Source organism: Microcaecilia unicolor, chromosome 1 (assembly GCF_901765095.1).
Source record: "Microcaecilia unicolor chromosome 1, aMicUni1.1, whole genome shotgun sequence".
Taxonomy (NCBI): domain Eukaryota; kingdom Metazoa; phylum Chordata; class Amphibia; order Gymnophiona; family Siphonopidae; genus Microcaecilia; species Microcaecilia unicolor.
In genome coordinates, this window is record NC_044031.1 from 530,982,204 (window position 1) to 531,003,888 (window position 21,685).

Genomic DNA, 21,685 nt, shown 5'->3' on the forward strand with positions numbered 1-21,685 from the left:
TCCCCCCTCTCACCGCTGCCGACCCTCCCCTGCCACCGCTTCCTGGTACCTTTGCTGGCGGGGGTCCCCAACCCCTGCCAGCCGAAGTCTTCTTCAGTGCCGGTCTCTGGCACCTTCGCAGGACGTCAGGAGTCAGGACTCACAGAAACAGATCAGCGAAGGTGCCGGAGACTGGCGCTGAAGAAGACTTTGGCAGCAGCGGGAGGGGGGATCGAATGTGGCGGGGAATGGTCGGTGGCGGGGGGGTGGAAAGTAGAGGGGGCCAGAGCTAAATCTGTGGGGGCCCATGCCCCTGTGGCCCCACCTAGCTATGCCCCTGTGACTCATACCCACTAGATTATAGAGGGAGGTAAACCATACCCAGCTGTAGTTTTGCTATTAACAGTCAGATAAAGGTCACTTCCTGGAATGTGGATAATACATGTCAGCCCTTCTGCATGGTTAGATTGTGTCATTGCCATTTGATTGTTGCTTAAACACCTAAACTGCCTTTGCAGACACTATTCCTGCAATTCTGAGTGGTATTGATCAAGTTAATGAAAGGAAGTTCAACAGTATGTTGGGATAAATGCTTGTGCTGTCCATGAACTTAATTAATTACTACTTATTTTAAAGTAAATGAATTCTTTGCTTGCACAGTTGAAGAAGTTCCTCAAACCGGTTAGCCAGCTTGTGTTTTGTATAAAGAATGAGGAACTTCTGTAAGCTGGCCGGAAAGAAACAGGAAGAAACTGGTCAGTAAAACCCCCACTGTCAGCTGATAGGAAATTTCTGCCAGTTTATCATCACCTTCCAGAGAGAAGCACAAGACTCAGTCTGTGCCCAGCTTGGAGTTTCCGTCTGTACCAAGAAGCAGAGAAGGGATCCAGTCACTTTTTTCTTCATGCCAGGCTACTCAGAATTCAATTTCAATGTGGACAATGGCTACCTGGAAGGACTGGTTCGAGGGTTCAAAGGTGGCATCCTAACAAACTCAGACTACGCCAACCTAGTGCAATGTGAAACACTAGAAGGTGAGATCATACATTCTCTTTAAAAAAAAGAATGCTAAGGAATTGAGTTTTACATATGCCTAAAATATTACCACAAAACATAAAAATCAAAGACAGAGAAAGCAAAGAATGGAGAATGCTGTTTTCTATGTGGGTTATCCCACTTTATAAATAGAGCTTCTATTTATAGGTGTTTATAAATTGTAATTTTAAGTGTTTATTTTCCAAGTAAGGGTTTGTATGAGGGGACAAAGTTGTTCATGCCACAGGTACTATGGATGAGTATCTTTTCCAGTGGAATCAAATATGCACATTGGTATCACTTATGATCCAAAATGCAGAAAATACATAAAAACTGAGTGGAGGATACAAGATAAGCCAGTGGAGGGGTGAGACGGTATTAGGGAAAGGGGGAGAGAGATGAGATGCCGGATACTTGGAAGGGGGGAAAGGAGGGGAAAGGGAGAATCTGATCATCTGGGGAGGGGAGGGCTTAATAGAAAGTTCTGTCATTTATCCAATAAACACCTGTTCTTTTTTTTTTTTTTTTTTTTTTGGCATCAGCATTGTTTATCGGTTAAATTTAAAATCAGAATCCCTGATTAATGGATAGAATGCTAGATAGAGAGACGGGGCGGACTGACAATGATCTGGGCCCTCGGACGAAAAAGGTCTTGGGTCCCTATCCACCTATCAAAAATGATTAAACTAGACAGAGGTTAGAGTACTGTGGGCCCTCGGGCACTGCCCTATTATCCCAGTGGAGAGTCCACCCCTGCAGGGAGAGAAAAGTGAAGCACTGTTCTAATCATTCCTGATGTTAAACCCACCTCAGTCTGTGAAGGTGACTTTTTTGAACTGGTTGAGTGAACCAGTGCTGTGAGATTGATAGACTGTGGATCAAACTGGCTGCAACCAGAACAATACAAAAATGTGACTGTGGACAGCGAGGAAACTTCAATCACCAATCATCTGACACCCTTGGAAGATTTAACAGAGATCATTCTTTTCAAACATGATCAACCTGGTTGTACAAAAGCAGTGGTAATCTGAACACAAAATAGTTAGGAGCCCTTTAACTAAGCTGCACTAAAAGGTGGCCTGCGCTTTGACTATCACAAAGGTTTCTCCGCATGCTGAGGCCATTTTTAACGCAGCTGTAAAATGGCTGATTTTTATATTTCCTCATTTAATGGCCACGCGCTAATTTGCCAATTAGTGTGAGTTCATTCGCATGTGAGTCCTTACCAGCACTTATTAGTAGGCATAAAGGGCTCACGCGCTAACCATATCCTTAATGCGTGGCATTGTGGTTGCGCTAACCAATTAGCACTAAGCATGCCTACTCTCCGCCCCCTAACACGCCCCCAGAGCTAAAAACTAAAAAATACCTTTTGGCATGTGGGAAGTGCGCGCAGATGCCAACATTACTGAGGGACACCTGAGCTCACCCTGCAAGAATGCATTTTCCCACACGGTAAGCATGCATTAGTGCTTACCACTGCTTAGTAAAAGGGCCCCTTACTTTATGAGGACATGGCTGCCCCTTTTACAGAAAACTCCCCCATACTTAGAAATAGGGAAAAGTTCCAGCAAACACAACACAATTTAAAAAATGCTTCTCATATTTTTAATCTACTGCAACATTTTATTTATGTTTGAAGTTTTAAATTTTTTTTTTGTTAATTCTGACGTTTAAGGCTGTCCTTTATTTTATTTACTGCCTTTTCCTTTGACATTTCCATTGTTTCATGTAAAATAGCCATGCTGGTCATTTCAAGATAATGGCTGAAATATGTTTTCCATGTGCAGAAGGAAAATGAGCTACGTGTAGTGTTCTGGTAATCAAGAGCTGCCTGGAGCTTTCTGTAGCAGTTTGTTTGACAACAAATATTTCAGCAAAAGAAATTGGTTCCTGCTGGTAATATTTGGTCTGTAGCAGTGATGGTGGAGATACACAAAAGGCACGTCTAGTTTTAACTAGTGTTACTGGATGACAGAAGAAAGCAGACCTGTGAAATGAGGGATTTATTTGGAGTGGAGGTGGGGCTGGGGTCAAGGTCTTATCAATGTTAATGTAATCTTTTTTTTTTATGAATAGTATAAAGTTTGATATTTATCTTTGGACTATTTCTAATCATGTTCTTAACTTTGGCCCTTCTCTTTTACCACACTGTTTCTCAACCCAGCCAGTCAAGTTTTCAGGATATCCACATAGAATATGCATAAGAGAGATCTGTATGCACTTGTTATGCAGATCTTAGTATCTTGAAAACCTAACTGGCTAGATGTGTCCTGGGGACTGGGTTGAGAATCACCAATTTATCAAACTTCAAGAAAATTGTACAAAAATCAGAAAGGGCTCCTTTTACTAAGATGCGCCAAAAAATGCCCTCGCTGTTGTAGATGTGTGTATTGAATGTGCGCAGGTCCATTTTTCAGTGCACCTGCAAAAAGGCCTCTTTTGTGGGGGGCCGAAAATGGACGAGCAGCAAAATAAAAATAGGCGCGCGTCCATTTTGGGTCTGAGACCTTACCGCCACTCATTGGACTTAGCAGTAAGGTCTTACACGTTAACTGTGCAGTAATCGTCTACACGCGTAGAATGACGATTACCACCCAATTTCTACTGCTCACCCGAAAATAAAAATTATTTTCCAGCATGCATAGTGAATGCACATAAAAAACAATATTACTGCCCGGGTCACACGGTAGCCGGGCGGTAACTCCGAACTGATGCTTGTTGGGTGCGTGTAGGCGTTTACGCGGCTTAGTAAAAGGGTCCCAAAGTGTATTGTTTACACTTTCCACTACACTGATAAACACATAGAGGAAATTGCTGTAATCTAAGTGCCCTTTTTGCATATAAATGTCTAGAGCAATGTTTCTCAAATCTGTTCTGGGGGACCACCAGCCAGTCAGGTTTTCAGGATATCCCTAATGAATATGCATTCAAACAACCTGGCCACACCATAAAGTAATGATCCCGCTAATTATACTTCAAAACAGTAGATCTTTGTAAACCATTATAGATGAAAACAGTACAATCCTTTATTAAAAAATACATATTAATACATACTAATAAAAAATAATAAAATCTTTCTTCCAATGTAAAAGCTTAAAGCACCCATAAAGTGAATTCTGTTCTTATTTCATTGATTATCAAAATGAACTGTTCTCATATATCGAGCTGGACTCTGTAGACAGACATTCAGACTCAATATTCAGTGTTGTAAATGATGTTCCCAGAGTTAAATCTCAAATGTAGCTCAAATGTCACAGTCCATTATCCAATGTTATTTATAAAACGTAACTTATCAAAAGTCTTGTAGTCCTCTCATAGAACAAGCAAGTGAAACGCTGCACTGTTACTTGGTATAAATTGCAGGCTTTAGTCTCTACATGAATTCATGTTTCACCAGCTCAGCGTCCTCAGGAGACTAAACTATAACTTTTCAAATCTTCACAAACTACTATTGAAATCTTTGTAGACATTTTGCTCAATAATAAAGTAACTTACCAAACACAGCAATTAAATACTCCTACATTGTATCCATCGGGATATGAATTCCACCCACAGACCACTCGAGTGGTTCTGTCAGGAACCGGATATGGCATAGCTCTTTTAAACAGTACTTCACACGTGTCCACTCCACTTCTCTGTTAAGACCCCACATTTTTATACCTTGCCAATTATAAATAAATCTTTGTTCTCTACTTAACAATCTTGCTGAAATGTTGTTAATATTATTATTACTTATGACATTTATATCCCGCATTAGCCTGAGTAGAAATCAGGTTCAATGTGGTTTACATAACAATTAGAAAAGCATGAACATGTTCAAAATATATTAACAGAAAGTAAAATACATCATATCATGTTAGACCAGTAAAACTTGAGTTAGGAACAGATGTAATTAAACACTTATACTCCAATGTACTAAGCAGCACATGGACATCTACTAGCGCTGCTTCATAAACAGACCCCTTAGGGGTCCTTTTACTAAGGCGCGCTGAAAAATGGCCTGCGGTAATGTAGATGCGTGTTTTGGACGTGCGCAGAGTTATTTTTCAGCGTACCTACAAAAAATGCCTTTTATAAATTTTGAGGAAAATGGATGTGCAGCAAAATGAAAATTGCCACGCATCCATTTTGGGTCTGAGACCTTACCGCCAGCCATTGATCTAGTGGTAAAATCTCATGTGGTACAGTAACTGGGCAGTAATGACTGATGTGCATCAAATGCCACTTGGTGCATGTCCGATACGCGCATCTGAAAATAAAAATTATTCTTCAGACGCGTGTATCGGATGTGCGCCAAAAATGAAATTACTGCAAGAGCCATGCAGTAGCCAGACAGTAACTCCATTTTGGCAAGTGTTGGGCCCGCATAGACAAATGGCATAGTAAAAGGGCTCCTCAGTGATTTAAGCTACATAATTGAAACATGGAGGAAAAAGGTAAAGGGCTAGGATTAGCTGTGAAAGACAGCAGTAGTGGGAGGCAGGATGAGATAAAAATGAATGCCTTGAGTTTATTTGAGAAGAGTGCTTATTTCCTTAAAGGCTAGACTGAAGAAGTGAGTTTTCAATAGACTTCAGAATAACAATCATCGGTGCATTTGATGGTTTTAGGTAAGGCGTTCCAAATTTCAGTGCCTTGATATGAAAAGTTAGTAGTATGGATTGTTTTGTAGGTTACTTTCTTACAATTCGGGAAATGTAGGATAAGGTATTCTCTAGATGATTTAGAGGCATTACATGAGGGTAATTCAATGAGGTTGTTCATGTATATTGGGGCCGAACCATACAAAATTTTGTGAATGAAGGTACATAGCTTGAATGATATTCTATCTTTTATTGGCAATCAATGCAAATCATACAGAAGGGGGGTTGCTTTGGTGAAGCATGGTAGTCTTCTCATCTTTTCCTGATATCACCGAAGAGGAAACCGCCCATCTCCTCTCCTCCTCGAAATCCACCACCTGTTCCTCAGACCCCATCCCCACCAACCTACTTAGCACCATCGCTCCTACTATCACCCCCACCATCTGTCATATCCTCAACCTCTCTCTCTCCACTGCAACTGTCCCGGACACCTTCAAGCATGCTGTGGTCACACCACTCCTCAAAAAACCATCTCTTGACCCACCTGAAACTGAACATGGCCAAGACTGAACTTATTGTTTTCCCACCCAAACCCACTTCTCCTCTCCCTTCACTCTCTATCTCAGTTGATAACACCCTCATCATCCCCGTCTCTTCTGCCCGCAACCTCGGTGTCATCTTCGACTCCTCCCTCTCCTTCTCTGCGCATATCCAGCAGATAGCCAAGACCTGTCGCTTCTTCCTCTACAACATTAGCAAAATTCGCCCCTTCCTCTCTGAGCACACCACCCGAACTCTCATCCACTCTCTCATTACCTCTCGCCTTGACTACTGCAACCTACTCCTCACCGGCCTCCCACTTAGCCACCTATCCCCCCTTCAGTCCATCCAGAACTCTTCCGCACGTCTTATCTTCCGCCTTGACCGATATACTCATATCACCCCTCTCCTCAAGTCACTTCACTGGCTTCCGATCAGATACCGCATACAGTTCAAGCTTCTCCTACTAACCTACAAATGCACTCGATCTGCAGCCCCTCCTTACCTCTCTACCCTCATCTCCCCTTACGTCCCTACCCGTAACCTCCGCTCTCAAGACAAATCCCTCCTTTCAGTACCCTTCTCCACCACCGCCAACTCTAGGCTCCACCCTTTCTGCCTCGCCTCACCCCATGCTTGGAACAAACTCCCTGAGCACATACGCCAGGCCCCCTCCCTACCCATCTTCAAATCATTGCTCAAAGCCCACCTCTTCAATGTCACTTTCGGCACCTAATCACAAAACCTCTACTCAGGAAATCTAGACTACCCCAACTTGACATTTCGTCCTTTAGATTATAAGCTCTTCTGAGCAGGGACCGTCCTTAGTTATTAATTTGTACAGCGCTGCGTAACCCTAGTAGCGCTCTAGAAATGTTAAGTAGTAGTAGTATTATTAGTAGTAACATGAGACGTTCGGCAGTGTTTTGAGTGGTTTTATAGTTTTTTGAGGAGATCCTCTAAGTCCTGCGTAAATAGAGTTGCAGTAATCAAACTAAGGATTGAAATAGGGTACTGAAGAATGGTGTTAGTCTCCTCAGTTTCCATAGTGAATTCAAGACACTTGAGACCACTTTAGAAATTTGGTTATCTAGAGTGAGGAATTGGTCCATTGTGGCTCCTAAGATTTTCATAGTTGAATCAATGGGATATGTGATGTTCTTAATGGTAACTGATTTAAGATATGTAGAGGGGCATAAACGAACGCGAACGCCTATCTCCATGAGCGTCTATGTCCAAAAACGGGTATGTGAAGAGGCTGGACAGACCGAATTTTCGAAAAATAGGACGTTTTTCAGCTGGGCGTTTGTTTTTCTTAGCGATAAAGGAAACTAAAAACGCTCAGCTCAAAAACGCCCTAATCCGAGCCATTTGGTCATGGGAGGGGCCAGGATTCGTAGTACACTTGCCCCCCCTGATATGCCAGGACACCAACTGGACACCCTAGAGGTCAGTGCGGTGGACTTCAGAAAAAGCTCCCACATGCATAGCTCCCTTACCACGGGTGCTGAGCACCCAACCCCCTCCCCCAAAACCCACTACCCAGAAATGTACAACACTACCATAGCTGTTAGGGGTGAAGGGGGAACCTACATGTGGGTACAGTGGGTTTTGGAGACCTCCCATTTACCAGCACAAGCGTTACAGGTGGGGGGGGGGGATGGGCCTGGGTCCACCTGGCTAAAGTGCACTGCGGTACCCACTAAAAGTGCTCCAGGGACCTGCATACACGCAGGCCTCTAGGACTTGTTGCTGCTATATAACATTGGCACAACAGTTGACACCTAAAGACTAATCTCTCCGAAAACGTCCTTTATTGGAATAAGCACACTTACTCATAGTTAACTGCAGATCAGAGGTTGTGCCCCACTGGCAACGAGTCTCCCTGGTACTGAGATGAGCAGTAGGTCAGAGCTGGCAGAATGCTGTACAATGCCCTCTTTCAGCCACATTCAAGGTAAGAACTAAGTTCTGTAGCGTGGCTAACACGTGAAAGGGATCTAAAACTGGCTTACAAAAATGGCCACTACCTCATGGACTACCGGAAACACAACAGGGCACACTCTGACCCAGTAAGCAGAGGGAAAAGCACCATGGGAGAAGAGCCTACCAACTACCAACATCGTGAGCATTTGCCACAAGCTAGTGGAATCACGGAGCCCAATACCCTACACTCACCACAATGCATTGCTGATGTGACTCTGCAGTGCGCATAACAGAAAAGGTGTCACACTCACCCGAGAGTCACATCAGAACCAGGGAAAGGCTGTCACAGGATAGAACACATTCTGCTGTCATGAAGGTGGGTACGGCATTTGAGGCTGGCATAGAGGCTGGAAAAAAGTTTTTAAAGTGGTTTTTTTTTGGTGGGAGGGGGTTAGTGACCACTGGGGGAGTCCGGGGAGGTCATCCCCGATTCCCTCCAGTAGTCATCTGTGCAGTTGGGGCACATTTTTGGGACTTGTTCGTGAAAAAAAAGGGTCCAAAAAAAGTGACCCAAAATCGCGGTAAAAATGCCTTTTGTTTTTCGATTATCAGCTAAAGACACCCATCTCTCCTTGGCCGATAACCACGCCCTAGTTCCGCCTTCACCATGCCTCCGACATGCCCCCGTCAACTTTACCCGTTTCCGCGATGGATTGCAGTTGGAAACGCCCAAAATCGGCTATCGATTATACCAATTTGGGCGCCCACGGGAGAAAGATGCCCATCTCCCGATTTGGGTCGCAATATAGGCGTTTTTCTCTTTCGATTATAAGCAGGATAGCGTGATAAGGATTAGTAACTATTAAGAGTGTAGTTTTATTGGTACTGAGTTTTAATTTGAAATTAGATCCCCAAGATTCAATTAAAGAGATATCTACTCTGATGATATGAGTAATTTCATTTATTTCTTTAGTGAATGGAATATAGATGGTAACATTGTCTGCATAAATGAATGTTGGGAGACCATTTTTCTCCAGTAAATTGCATAATGGAATCAACATGATGTTAAATAAGATGAGAGACAATGGAGAGCCCTGGGGCTCTACAAAGAGGGGACCATGCTGATGAAATTGTACCCGATTGTTTCATTTGGTATGATCGAGACCTTAGGAAGCCTGAGAACCATTTTAACACAGCTCCACAGATTCCGTAATAGTCAAGGATGTTTAGAAGGATATTATGAACAGTGCCAAAGGCACTAGACATATCAAATTGGAGTACTAATATTTTATTACCAAAGCCAAGTTCTTGTCTAAATTTAGCTAGGAGTGTGGTGAGAATAATTTCAGTACTGTGAGAAGGTCTAAAACCAGATTGTGAGCTGTGTAAAACGGAGTGAAATTGGAGATAATCCATTAGTTGGTGTGTGACTAACCCCTGCATTATCTTTACCAATAATGGGATTAAAGCCACTGATCTGTAGTTAGAGAGTACACTTACCAGCTTATAATCGAACGAGAATAACGCCCAAGTTCCGACCTAAATCGGGAGATGGGCGTTCTTCTCACAAAAACAAATAAAGCGGCATAATCGAAAGCCGAACTTTGGACGCTTTCAACTGCACTCCGTCGCGGATGCGGACAAAGTTGACGGGGGAGTGTCGGAGGCGTGGTGAAGGCGGAACCGGGGCGTGGTTATCACCCGAACAGAGATGGGCGCCCTTCGCCGATAATGGATGCGTTTGTAGCTAGAATTTAGGGCACTTTTCCTGGACCCTGTTTTTTGACGAATAAGGCCCCAAAAAGTGCCCTAAATGACCAGATGACCCCCAGAGGGAGTCGGGGATGACCTCCCCTGACTCCCCCAGTGGTCACTAACCCCCTCCCACCACAACAAATGATGTTTCACAACTTTTTACTTTCACCCTCAAATGTCATACCCTCCTCCCAAGCAGCAGTATGCAGGTCCCTGGAGCAGTTGTTAGGGGGTGCAGTGGACGTCAGGCAGGTGGACCCAGGCCCATCCCCCCCCTACCTGTTACAATTGTGCTGCTTAATGCTACTAGTCGTCCAACCCCCCCAAACCCCCTGTACCCACATGTAGGTGCCCCCCTTCACCGCTTAGGGCTATAGTACTGGTGTAGACTTGTGGGCAGTGGGTTTTGAGGGGGATTTGGGGGGCTCAACACCCAAGGGAAGGGTGCTGTGCACCTGGGAGCTCTTTTACCTTTTTGTTTGTTTTTGTAAAAGTGCCCCCTAGGGTGCCCGGTTGGTGTCCTGGCATGTGAGGGGGACCAGTGCACTATGAATCCTGGCCCCTCCCACGAACAAATGCCTTGGATGTATTCGTTTTTGAGCTGGGCGATTTCATTTTCCATTATCGGTGAAAAGCAAAAACGCCCAGCTCACACCTTGGCGAATAAACCATGGGCGTCTATTTTTTTTTGGAACATACGGTTCACTCCGCCCCTTCACGGACCCGTTCTCGGAGATTAACGCCCATGGAGATAGGCGTTTCTGTTCGATTATGCCCCTCTTAGACTGGTTTGGGTAATCTTCGAAATTCAAAATAATGTTGCCATTTTGAGGGGGGAATAGGCCCTAAGATAGCATTAAAGTTATGTTTGAGTGCAAATATCCCCTCCTCTCTTCAAAATTATTTGTTGTAATACCACAAATTGAAAATCATTAATAGTATGATTCATCTAGCACCAATGATAAACTAGAGGAGCTTCATCCCTGCCTTACCTTAAATTACTTAAGTGCTGAGCTATACATTGCTTAATGGTCCTTTTAGTCTGCCCTAAATACCACTTCTAGCAGGTGCACTTTATACCATATATAACTTGTTTAGAAGTGCAGTCTGTCTGTTGCATCAACATAAAGGGCTTTCTGGTATTAGGTACAATTACCATATCCATGACCATTGCAAATTTACAATACACACAATGGTCACACCTAAAATGTCCATTTTTCTCATGGCCTTCTGGGATAGGTCTGCAGTTCTTCATCATTTCCCCCAAATTCTTGCCCCCCCTAGTATAAGCAAATCAAGGAATCTGCTCAAAACCTGGATATAAAGATAATATATCCCAATGTTTACACTGGAAGACTTGGAGAAATACAGTGATACGCATGTTATCCTAGATTCCTGCCCACTATCTGACTTACTGAATAACCAGTCTCTCTGAGCATTAAAAACTCTTTTAAAAGCTTTATGTATAACTTTATTAGGATAACCAAGTTGTGTAAATCGATTTTTCATCTGTTGAGCATGTTACAAAGTTGTCTTCTGGTCAGTACATAAGCATTTAACCCTCACAAATTGTCCAGTTGGTATACTATTATGCAATTTCTGAGGGTGAAAACTCCTGTAGTGTAAAACAGTATTTCTGTCTGTGCTCTTCCTATATATCTGGATGTCTACAAAATTTTCTGATGTATTACCAATCTCCCAAGTAAATTTAATGTTTGCTCCACACACCACTAATGATGAATTTTATCATTTTATAAGGTTTTTCTGGTGATGCATTCATTTAAAATTTAAGAAGGTTCACTGTTTCGTCCATTCTAAGTACAACATATAGGGTCCTGTTTAGTAAGCATCATTACAGGTGCGCTAGCATTTTTAGAGTGTGCTAAAAATTAATGTGCACTAAATACTAGAGACACCCATAGGAATATATAGGTGTCTCTAGCGTTTAACATGCACTAATTTTAGTGAATGCTAAAAACGCTAGCACACCATAATAAACAGGGCCCATAGATGACTAATACTTACACTCATTAATAAGTTTCCAGACATTCTCCAAGAGATGAAGAGATATTTTCTGGTTTTCTGTACTTATTTATTTATTAGTATTTATTTTCTGGAAAATACTCTGCTCTATCTTCAAATTCTAGGTGGATTACAAAATACATATATAATCAATAAAGCACATCATTAAAACAACTAAATTCAAACAAAACCCAAAGCAAGTGCAAAAATGACATCACAAAACAGCTCACATCTTCTGCAATTAAATTATCATGCAATGCAGTTCAAATCTGTGCTTTATAAATTTTTATTTTATAAATAACCATCAGCTGATCAAAGTAAACAGTATCTTAAGCTATTTCAATTCATAGTTCCATAGGCCTCCTGAAATAACAGTGTTTTCAATGCAGCCTTAAAGTCTTGTAAATTTTGCAGGCATTGAGTATTATTAGGCAGTTCATTCCACAATTGTGGTCTTTTTATATTGCTAAAACAGAAACTTCTACAATATAAAAGGACATTAGACAGTAAACTGAAGAGAAAGGGGATGATAGTTGTGTTTCTAAAAAGGCATGGAGAAGATGAGCAACTGTGGAAAATGAACCCTTATGATTCATCCGACGCCATCATGTGATAAGGCATCAGGTGCACAATCAGCACATCTTGAGGCAGTCACTAATGGCAAGGCAGCCGAATCATGGAGGGGCATTTTCGAAATGATGACTAAGTGCAAAAATAAATGTCCAGCACAAAACATCCCCCCCCCCCCAAAAAAAAAGTCCATCTCACAGCTGTTTTTAAACAGGGAAAATGTTAGGATTTCCTGTTTGAAAATACGTGGGAAGGATGTCCTTGCACTAAAAATGTCCAAAATGAACAGCCAATTTTGTATTTTAACACTAGCAGTTCTTGGGGTCAGTGGTCTCTGACGTAAAGCAAAGATGTAAGGCTGTCAATATGTGTACTTTGGAAGAAAGGCGGGGAGAGAGACGATATGATAAGTGGCATTTAAATACCTCTGTGGCATTAATGGACAGAGGGTGAGCATCTTTCAAATAAAGGAAAACTCTGGAATGAGATGGCATAGGAAGAAGTTAAGAGGTTATAGGCTCAGGAGTAATCTAAGGTAATACTTTTTCACTGAAAGGGTGGTTGACGCGTGCAATTGACTCCTGGTGTTGGAGATGAGGACTGTGTCTGAATTTACGAAAGCGTGGAACAGGCACATGGGATCTCTTAGAGAAAGGAGGAGATAGTGGTTGCTGTGGATGGGCAAACTGGATGGGCCATTTGGCTTTTATCTGCCCTCATGTTTCTATGTTTCTCTGTTTCTAAGTACAGTACAGAGTGCCAGCACTTGCACTTCCAACTTACGCCTATGTTTACCAAGCCAGTAAGGCGTGGATATGCAGCACTTAACCGGCTATGATCAGCAGTTAAATAAGCTGCATAAATGGCAGGCCTATCTTTAACAGCTAAGCACGTAACTGGTTAGCGGTGGATATAATTTTAACTGGTTAACTTTTTAACGGTTAAAAAAATCCAGATATTCAATGCTGGTCACTGGGTTTAACACCAGTGGAAAACACCAAAAGTGCTGCCCCCCCCCCCCCCACTTCACCCCACGGGCTGAATATCAGGCCCATAAGATACAGTTCCTGCTCCATGGTGCTTACAATCTATTAAAGGTATTATATACAGGAAAAACAAGAGGATACAGGAAATGTAGGTATGAAAAGGGGACTATTGATTTTTTTACTCATTCCAAAAGTACAAAGACTACGGGACACTTGAGGAAGTTAATAGTTAAGCTCTGGAACTCTTTGCCAGAGGATGTGGTAACAGCAGTTAGCGTATCTGGGCTTAAAAAAAGTTTGGACAAATTCCTGGAGGAAAAGTCCATATTCTGCTATTGAGGCAGACATGGGAAGCAACTGCTTGCCCTGGGATTTGTAGTATGAAGTGTTGCCACAATTTGGGTTTCTGCCAGGTACTTGTGACCTGGCTTGGCCACTGTTTGGAAAACAGAATACTGGGCTAGATGGACCATTGGTCTGACCAGTATGGCTACTCTTATGTTCTTATGTACTAAGGTCTATGCTCTTCCCACAGAGCACATATGAGGGATAATTCTATATATGGTCAAATAGGCACCTCCCTTTAGGTGTCCTGATGCCACACAGTGAGAGCTTATAAGGACATGAATTGTGGTTATGGAGGGGGAGGGATTGACTTTGGAGTAACATCAGGAAGTACTTTTCCATGGAGAGGCTGGTAGATGCCTGGAATGCCATCCCAAGGGAGGTGGTAGAGGTAAAAACAAAGATGGAATTCAAGAATGCATGGAACAAACACAAAAGATCCTGTATGGAAAGAGGATGGAATCAAAAGAAAAATTAGAGGTGCTTATAGGGAAACTCCAGTACTTGGGAAGTGCTGGGCAGACTCCTACGGTCTCGCCGCATCTCAAGAAAGATATAGTACAATTGGAAAAGGTGCCGCGAAGGGCGACTAAAATGATAGCGGGGATGGGACGACTTCCCTATGAAGAAAGACTAAGGAGGCTAGGGCTATTCAGCTTGGAGAAGAGACGGCTGAGGGGAGACATGATAGAGGTATATAAAATAATGAGTGGAGTGGAACAGGTGGATGTGAAGCGTCTGTTCCCGCTTTCCCAAAATACTAGGACTAGGGGGCATGCGATTAAACTACAGTGTAGTAAATTTAAAACAAATCGGAGAAAATGTTTCTTCACCCAACGTGTAATTAAACTCTGGAATTCATTGCCGGAAAATGTGGTGAAGGCGGTTAGCTTAGCAGAGTTTAAAAAGGGGTTGGACGGTTTCCTAAAGGACAAGTCCATAAACCGCTACTAAACGGACTTGGAAAAATCCAAAATCCCAGGAATAACATGTATAGAATGTTTGTACGTTTGGGAAGCTTGCCAGGTGACCTTGGCCTGGATTGGCCGCTGTCATGGACAAGATGCTGGGCTCGATGGACCCTTGGTCTTTTCCCAGTATGGCATTACTTATGTGTCCTAAATATGGCAAAAAAAAACATGGCAGACCTCTAAAGTCTGTGTCCAAATTATGGAAAGATCTGGATGGACTAGAATGGGTTTCCATGGCAACTGCAGCAGTTGGAAAGTAAGGTCAGTGCCAGGCAGCCCAGGGGATAGCTACCTAGTTAACTTAGGACAGCCTTTTTTCTGTCAAGTTAACCAGATATTTATCCAGCTACCACCACTGAATATCAGCAATGCCGGGGAATAACTCCCAGATCCATCCTACCCCTTCCCCCTAGACTGCCCCAGCTCTGTCCAGAGAGTGTTGTTGCAGTCGGAGCTAATATTCAGGGGCACTAGCCAGTTAAGTGCTACTGAATATTAGCACCTGGCCTGGTCAGCACTAGTTAACCAGGTAAGAGGCTCTCCTAACTGGTTAGCAGTGAATATCAACCCCTAAGTTTGAAAAAACCGGTGCAACAGATGTGTAGATTCTGTAAGAAAGAGCTGGAAACAGTTACTCATCTTGTGACGGGCTGTAAAGTGCTGATGGTGGAAAGTTTTTATACAGCAAGGCACAACAAGATGGCACGTCTCATTCATTGGAAACTCTGTAAGCATTACAACATCAGTGTACCAGAAAAGCATTGGGATCATGACCCTAAGAAAACTGTGAAAAATGAAGAGGTTATGATCACCTGGAACATCCCCATCCTGACTGATAAAAAGCTGGATACCAGAAAACCGTATATAGTGGTAAAAGAGAAAAGCACCAGAAAGACATTGATTATAGATGTGTTGGTCCCAAGCGATTACTCAGTGAATCGCATGAAGAAAGGGAAGATATTTAAGAACCAAGAAATGCAGTTTGAGACCAAGAAACTGTGGGAGAAAGATACAGAAATATTTCCCATCGTTTTGGGTGCCACAGGCTTGATGGAAAAGAACTTTCAAGCACACCTACACAAGTTGCCTATACATGTTACATCTTATGAACTCCAGAAAGAAGCTCTCTTCGGCACAATGCAAGTACTACAGCGAGGGTTAGCAGTAAATTTGAGAGACTGAGATCATGCTTCACATACCCTGGCTTAGGAGTGAGGTTCATTCCTGTCATGGTATGTGCAAAACTAACCCATTTAGAGAAATTGCTCCGCGAACCGTTCAGTGGCAGCAAATTTAAATCACTACTAACCTGAATCTAATTTGAACTAGTGACCTTGAGTTGCAAAACTCTATCCTTTTACCAGTTTACTGAGCCTTCTAGTTCTTACTGGCTATGCTATTTGCACAGATACAAGTCAAGGATTAAAAGAAAGAGTAGGTTAGAAATCAGAAACTTAACAAGGTCATGAGGAATAACATATAATTCAGTACCTCTGTCAGCCTCAGCCCAGGCACTTACAGGATGAAATGTGGATGCCGTCACAGATCTGGCATGACTCATGTTATTTCTAGTGCCAACTGTAAAAGACTGAGCTGCACTAAGTATGATTTTGGAAACAAACTGGGCTAGTAAAATACTAATGTACTTGCCAAGAGGATTGAACAGTGCTGCTTCTATCATTAGATTTATCAACTGCATTGATCTGACAGATCTCAAGCTTCTTCATGCAGAGTACAAGAAATAGGTTTTACTGATAACGTACTCAACTGGTTTCTCTCCTATCTGTCTGACCACTCAAACATAGTCCTATGGCAGTTCTCAGTCCCAACCCTATACTCTCCCATGCAGTGTTCCTTATTGGCCTAAATTCTCTTCAACATCTTTATAGCTTATCCACTAGGTCTTCTTCAGTCCCTTGATCTAAAACCCTGTGTTTATGCTGAGGACATTCAGATCCTTGGCACTCTAGGTTGTAATTGTTCTCAAGATATCTTTTCAATGAACAAAAAACTGAACGATTGCTGATTAGCTTGGAAATTCTGAAAATGACCCTTGAAAAGTCAAAACATCTTATGCTTTCTCCACTCCTCTTTTGATTGCTAGTTCTAAGGTCCCCTTTGGGCCTACTGTGAAGGCCCTAGGTGTGTTGTTAGACCAGAATTTGAATTTCCAGTCACATAATATCTAGCAACATCCAGCTCTGCTTCTTTAAGTTTAAGATGATTTATTCTGTTAGAAATTTATCTACCAAAACTGCTCTCCAAATCCTTGTTCACTCCCCTTGTTATTAGTCACATTAACTATTGTAATGCCCTGCTGAATGGGATATGAGTTTCAAATAATAGAAGGTTACAATTGTTCAAAATAAGGTTGTAAAATTAACGATAGGTTCAAGGAAATCTCACCGTGTGACCACATATAGAATCTGGGGAAAATATATTTTTCTTTGACATTTCCTGAGGAATAGACTGTGCTGGGGGGAGGGGGGAGTAGGGGATTGGATAGGCAGTAGTTGTGGGTCCAGTCTCTCTTTTCTCTATCATGTTAACCAAGTCAGCAACAACTTCCTGCTACACTTTATAATCTCACTGGTCAAACCTTTGAGTCCTGGCTCTTCCCAGGAAGGAAGGTAAGAAACTTCTTCCAAACACCTTAGTGTGCATTCTCCTAATTTCAAGCCTTCTGGCCTGGAGTCTGGAGAGACCACAGTTCATGGAATCCTGAAGCTCCAATCATGATTTCCAGCCATTCCTCAGAATGGGGTGGGGGGAGGTGGCAAAGCAGTACCTCATTTTCCTTTGTCTATAGATCACTTTGGTGCTTTGGACCTAGCTCCTCGGTCTGCTAAGCCCTGGGAGAATAAAAGCGAAATAGACAAAGCCCCTCCCACCCTAGGGTGATTTTATACTTTTACATGACATCACTATATTTTACTATCTCCTCCCATGACACTCCATGTAGGGGAAGCTTACATATACATCACACTGCTACCAAGTATAAGTGGTACTATTGCCATCAAACACTGCATTAATCTGAGGTAGAACACAATAAAGTCAAAACTTTATAAAGGTCCTCTTCTACCTCCCTTTATACAATATAACTTTACTGTTTAACTTGTGCAATTGTAATAGTCTGACACCCGAATATACTATCTTCTGGTTCCATTCATGTGCACAAGCATAAACCTAATCAAATGTCTGTGTCTGTGTCTGTGGTCTGTTCATTTCTTTCTTGGCTTCCACAGGCCCTTTTGAGCTGATGAGCTACTCTTGTGCCTCATGAATGGAGCAGCTCCTCATTCCTTATTAATTATGCTCCTATGTCTAGAATCCAGTAGCCTGCTCATTTAAGTCTCCTCCATTATTAAAATCCAATTGTACTCTTTCAACCTTAGGGGCCCTTTTACTATGCCACATAGGTGCCTACGTGCACCTAATGCATGCCAATTTGGAACTACCACCCAGCTACCACGTGCCCCAGGCGGTACTTTTATTTTGTACGCGCGCCCACTATGTGCCCTGGAACATTTCTGGCACACGGTGCTAACTGGGCAGTAATCGGCATTGTATGCACACTGACAATTACGGCCCGGTTAACACATACGACCTTACTGCTAAGTCAATGGGTGGTGGTAAGGTCTGAGGCCCAAAATGGATGTGCGCCAATTTTCATTTTGCCGCACGTCCATTTTCGTCCAAAAAAACGGCTTTTTTGCAGGTGCACTGAAAAATGAACCTGCGCGTGTCCAATACACGCGTGTACACCAGCGCAGGCCACTTTTCGGCGCACCTTAGTAAAAGGACCCCTTATTGCACTGCTGACCTGCAATAGACTTCCCATGTTGATGCATCATATCCCCTCTTTGGCCATATTCATATCCAGACTATGAATTCACTTTGAGATTGCTTTTACATCTTGAACACTTCTCTGTATTCTCCTGCTCTCTCTTGTTTGTCATATGTGTTTATCTTGGCTGGATTGTAAGCTCTGTGAACACGGACTATCTGTCTTGCTTTTCTGTACAGTACTGTGTATGTTTAGTAGCACTTTAGAAATGATATGTAGTGCCCAACGTTCCTTCTAAGGATTGATGGCTTGTGTGCAAACTTTTCAGGCTCTGTGCAAACATTTCCAGTAACCAAATTTGCAAGCAATCTCATGCAACAGGAGCTCTTGATTAAAAATTGCATCATAACAAGGCACAAATATAAGAAAATTATTATCTAAATAGTAATAAATTAATATTGTTTATGTCTTGTAACATGAATTTTAAAACACAAGACATTTCAGACCTCTGATAGAAAGTTAATTGAGTACTATATAGTTGTAATACCGCCCCCTCTCAAAGAATACCTATATCAGGGCTTTTTAAAACAGAATCATACAGCATAGAGGGAACACTATAATAATGACAGTGTTGTCAACAATCTATTATGATGGCATTATCCAGAACAAAAGAAAACAAAAAGGGTGGAAGAAAGATGTTCCAAGCATATCAGGCAAAAATGAAGTCCAAGCTTCTGAAAACTCTTTGAGCACTCTATATTCTCCAACTGTATGTGTACAATCTTGACCTGCCAAAGGTGTAAACAATTCTGACCCAACATGGGCCGTGTTTCAGCATAAAAAGCTTTCCTCAGGGGTCTATTAATATCAACAGAACATCATGTTATACATTGAAACCAAAATGAACATGAAAATGAAAAAAAAATATATATAAAGGCAAATAAGTAGTAAACAGGATAAAGAGAAAATCTATGTGTGTGTATGTATATCTATATCTATAACATTTTGGGGGCATTTTAAGACGTCTAAGTGCTTTGAAAATGAGCACCACAGAATTAACATGGGAGCACTTTACACCTCCTAAATATGAGTTCACAACCTGTTGCCTGATCTCAGCAACACAAGGAACTGAAGTACGCTATGGATCCAACACAACTCTACTGCCATATGATTCCCTAATGTGACTGTGCCACATGAACTTTACCTTACCCCTACTCACTATGTATTGTTCATATCGGAGTCAGCAAACACATCTCTGGTACAATGTAAACCACGTTGAGCCTGCAAATAGGTGGGAAAATGTGGGATACAAATGTAACAAATGAATGAATGAAATGAATAACAATTAAAATAAAAAGTCCTAAAAAGTGCAACATTAAATCTGGGCTTAGCGTTAGAATGCATTAAGCCCAGACTTCTGTGCACTTTAATAAAAGGTCCCCATAGTTTTGTGGTGACTGGATGTATTCTATCACTTGTAAAGCTCAGAAGCAATAATGCTTGGATTGTATTTCTAGCTTTGTCAACTTTTATTTATTTTCACTTGATTACATTCCTTTCCAGTCATAAGTTGAAAGCAGGTCTCAAGTTACTAGGCAACCTCTAAAAAAGTAATAAACTACTACCTCACCCATACTATCAACCACCCCTACCCCACTCCAACCATATCTGATCCTATCCCACCCACCAATCCACCAAACACATAAAATCATTCTTCTCCTTTCACAAGAAACCTTCCCAGCTGTTTAAGTCAAGATGATGTCTTTGATTGTGTGAACTGAGAATTTTATGAGTCATTTTGACTATCATTTTTCTTTTTATTTCAGACTTGAAGTTGCATCTACAATCTACAGATTATGGAAGCTTCTTAGCAAATGAAACAGGACCTCTCACTGTCTCCACCATTGATGACAAGCTGAAGGAAAAGCTGTTGACAGAATTTCATTACTTCAGGAATCACTCCTTTGAGCCACTTGCCACGTTTCTGAATTTTATCACGTAAGCGGTTTTGTAAATGCTAAAATTAAAAGCTTGGATCCAGATTAAATGATAGTAGTTTACTATGGCATACCCAGTACAACTGCTAGTAAGAGTGACAGTGTTTGAGAAAACAATCAGCAAGCAACTGTTATTTCTAGAAGTTTTATGGAATGTACAAAATTGTGACCATCTCGGAGAAAAGGACATCATTTTCGAAAGAGTAAGAGGTGCATAATCAAAAAGGGCACCCAGGTTTTCCTGAGGACATCCTCACAGGACGTCCCGCGAAGGGCCGGGGAAACCCGTATTATCGAAACAAGATGGGCATCCATCTTTCGTTTTGATAATACGGTCGGGGACGCCCAAATCGCAAAATTTAGGTCGACCTTAGAGATGGGCATCCTTAGAGATAGTCGTCCCCAATTTTTGGCAATAATGGAAACCGAGGACGCCCATCTCAGAAATGACCAAATCCAAGCCCTTTGGTTATAGGAGGAGCCAGCATTCGTAATGCACTGGTCCCCCTGACATGTCAAGACACCAACCGGGCACCCTAGGGGGCACTGCAATGGACTTCAGAAATTGCTCCCAGGTGCATAGCTCCCTTACCTTGTGTGCTCAGTCCCCCAAACCCCCCCAAAACCCATGCCCCACAACTGTACACCACTACCATAGCCCTTATGGGTGAAGGGGGCATCTAGATGTGGGTACAGTGGGTTTCTGGTGCGTTTTGAAGGGCTCACATTTACCACCACAGGTGTATCAGGTAGGGGGGGATGGGCCTGGGTCTGCATGCCTGAAGTGCACTGCAGTACCCACTAAAACTGCTCCAGGGACCTGCATACTGCTGTCATGGAGCTGGGTATGATATTTGAGGCTGGTGTAGAGGCTAGAAAAAATATATTTTTTTAATTTTTTGAGGGTGGGAGGGGGTTATTGACCTCTGGGGGAGTAAGGGGAGGTCAGCCCTAATGCTCTCTGGTGGTCAACTGGTCATTTAGGGCACATTTGTGTGGCTTGGTCGTAAGAAAAAAAAGATCAGGTAAAGTCGTCCAAGTGTTCATCAGGGACACCCTTCTTTTTTCCATTATGGGTCGAGGACACCCATGTGTTAGGCACGCCCCAGTCACACCTTCGCTACACCTCTGACATGCCTCGTGAACTTTGGTCGTCCCCCACGACGGAAAGCAGTTGAGGACGCAC

At 42.4% G+C, this 21,685-nt stretch overlaps 1 protein-coding gene across 1 annotated transcript in view; it reads left to right on the forward strand.

Annotated features, from left to right (window-relative positions):
- The first annotated feature begins 659 nt into the window (after window positions 1-659).
- The window catches only part of ATP6V0D2 (ATPase H+ transporting V0 subunit d2), a 75,013-nt gene continuing 53,987 nt past the window's right edge, over window positions 660-21,685 (forward strand). The window contains exons 1-2 of the mRNA XM_030216160.1: window positions 660-1,013; window positions 20,329-20,500. Of these exons, the coding sequence (XP_030072020.1) occupies window positions 884-1,013; window positions 20,329-20,500 (302 nt within the window). The 5' untranslated portion in view covers window positions 660-883. The remainder of the gene's footprint in view (window positions 1,014-20,328; window positions 20,501-21,685) is intronic.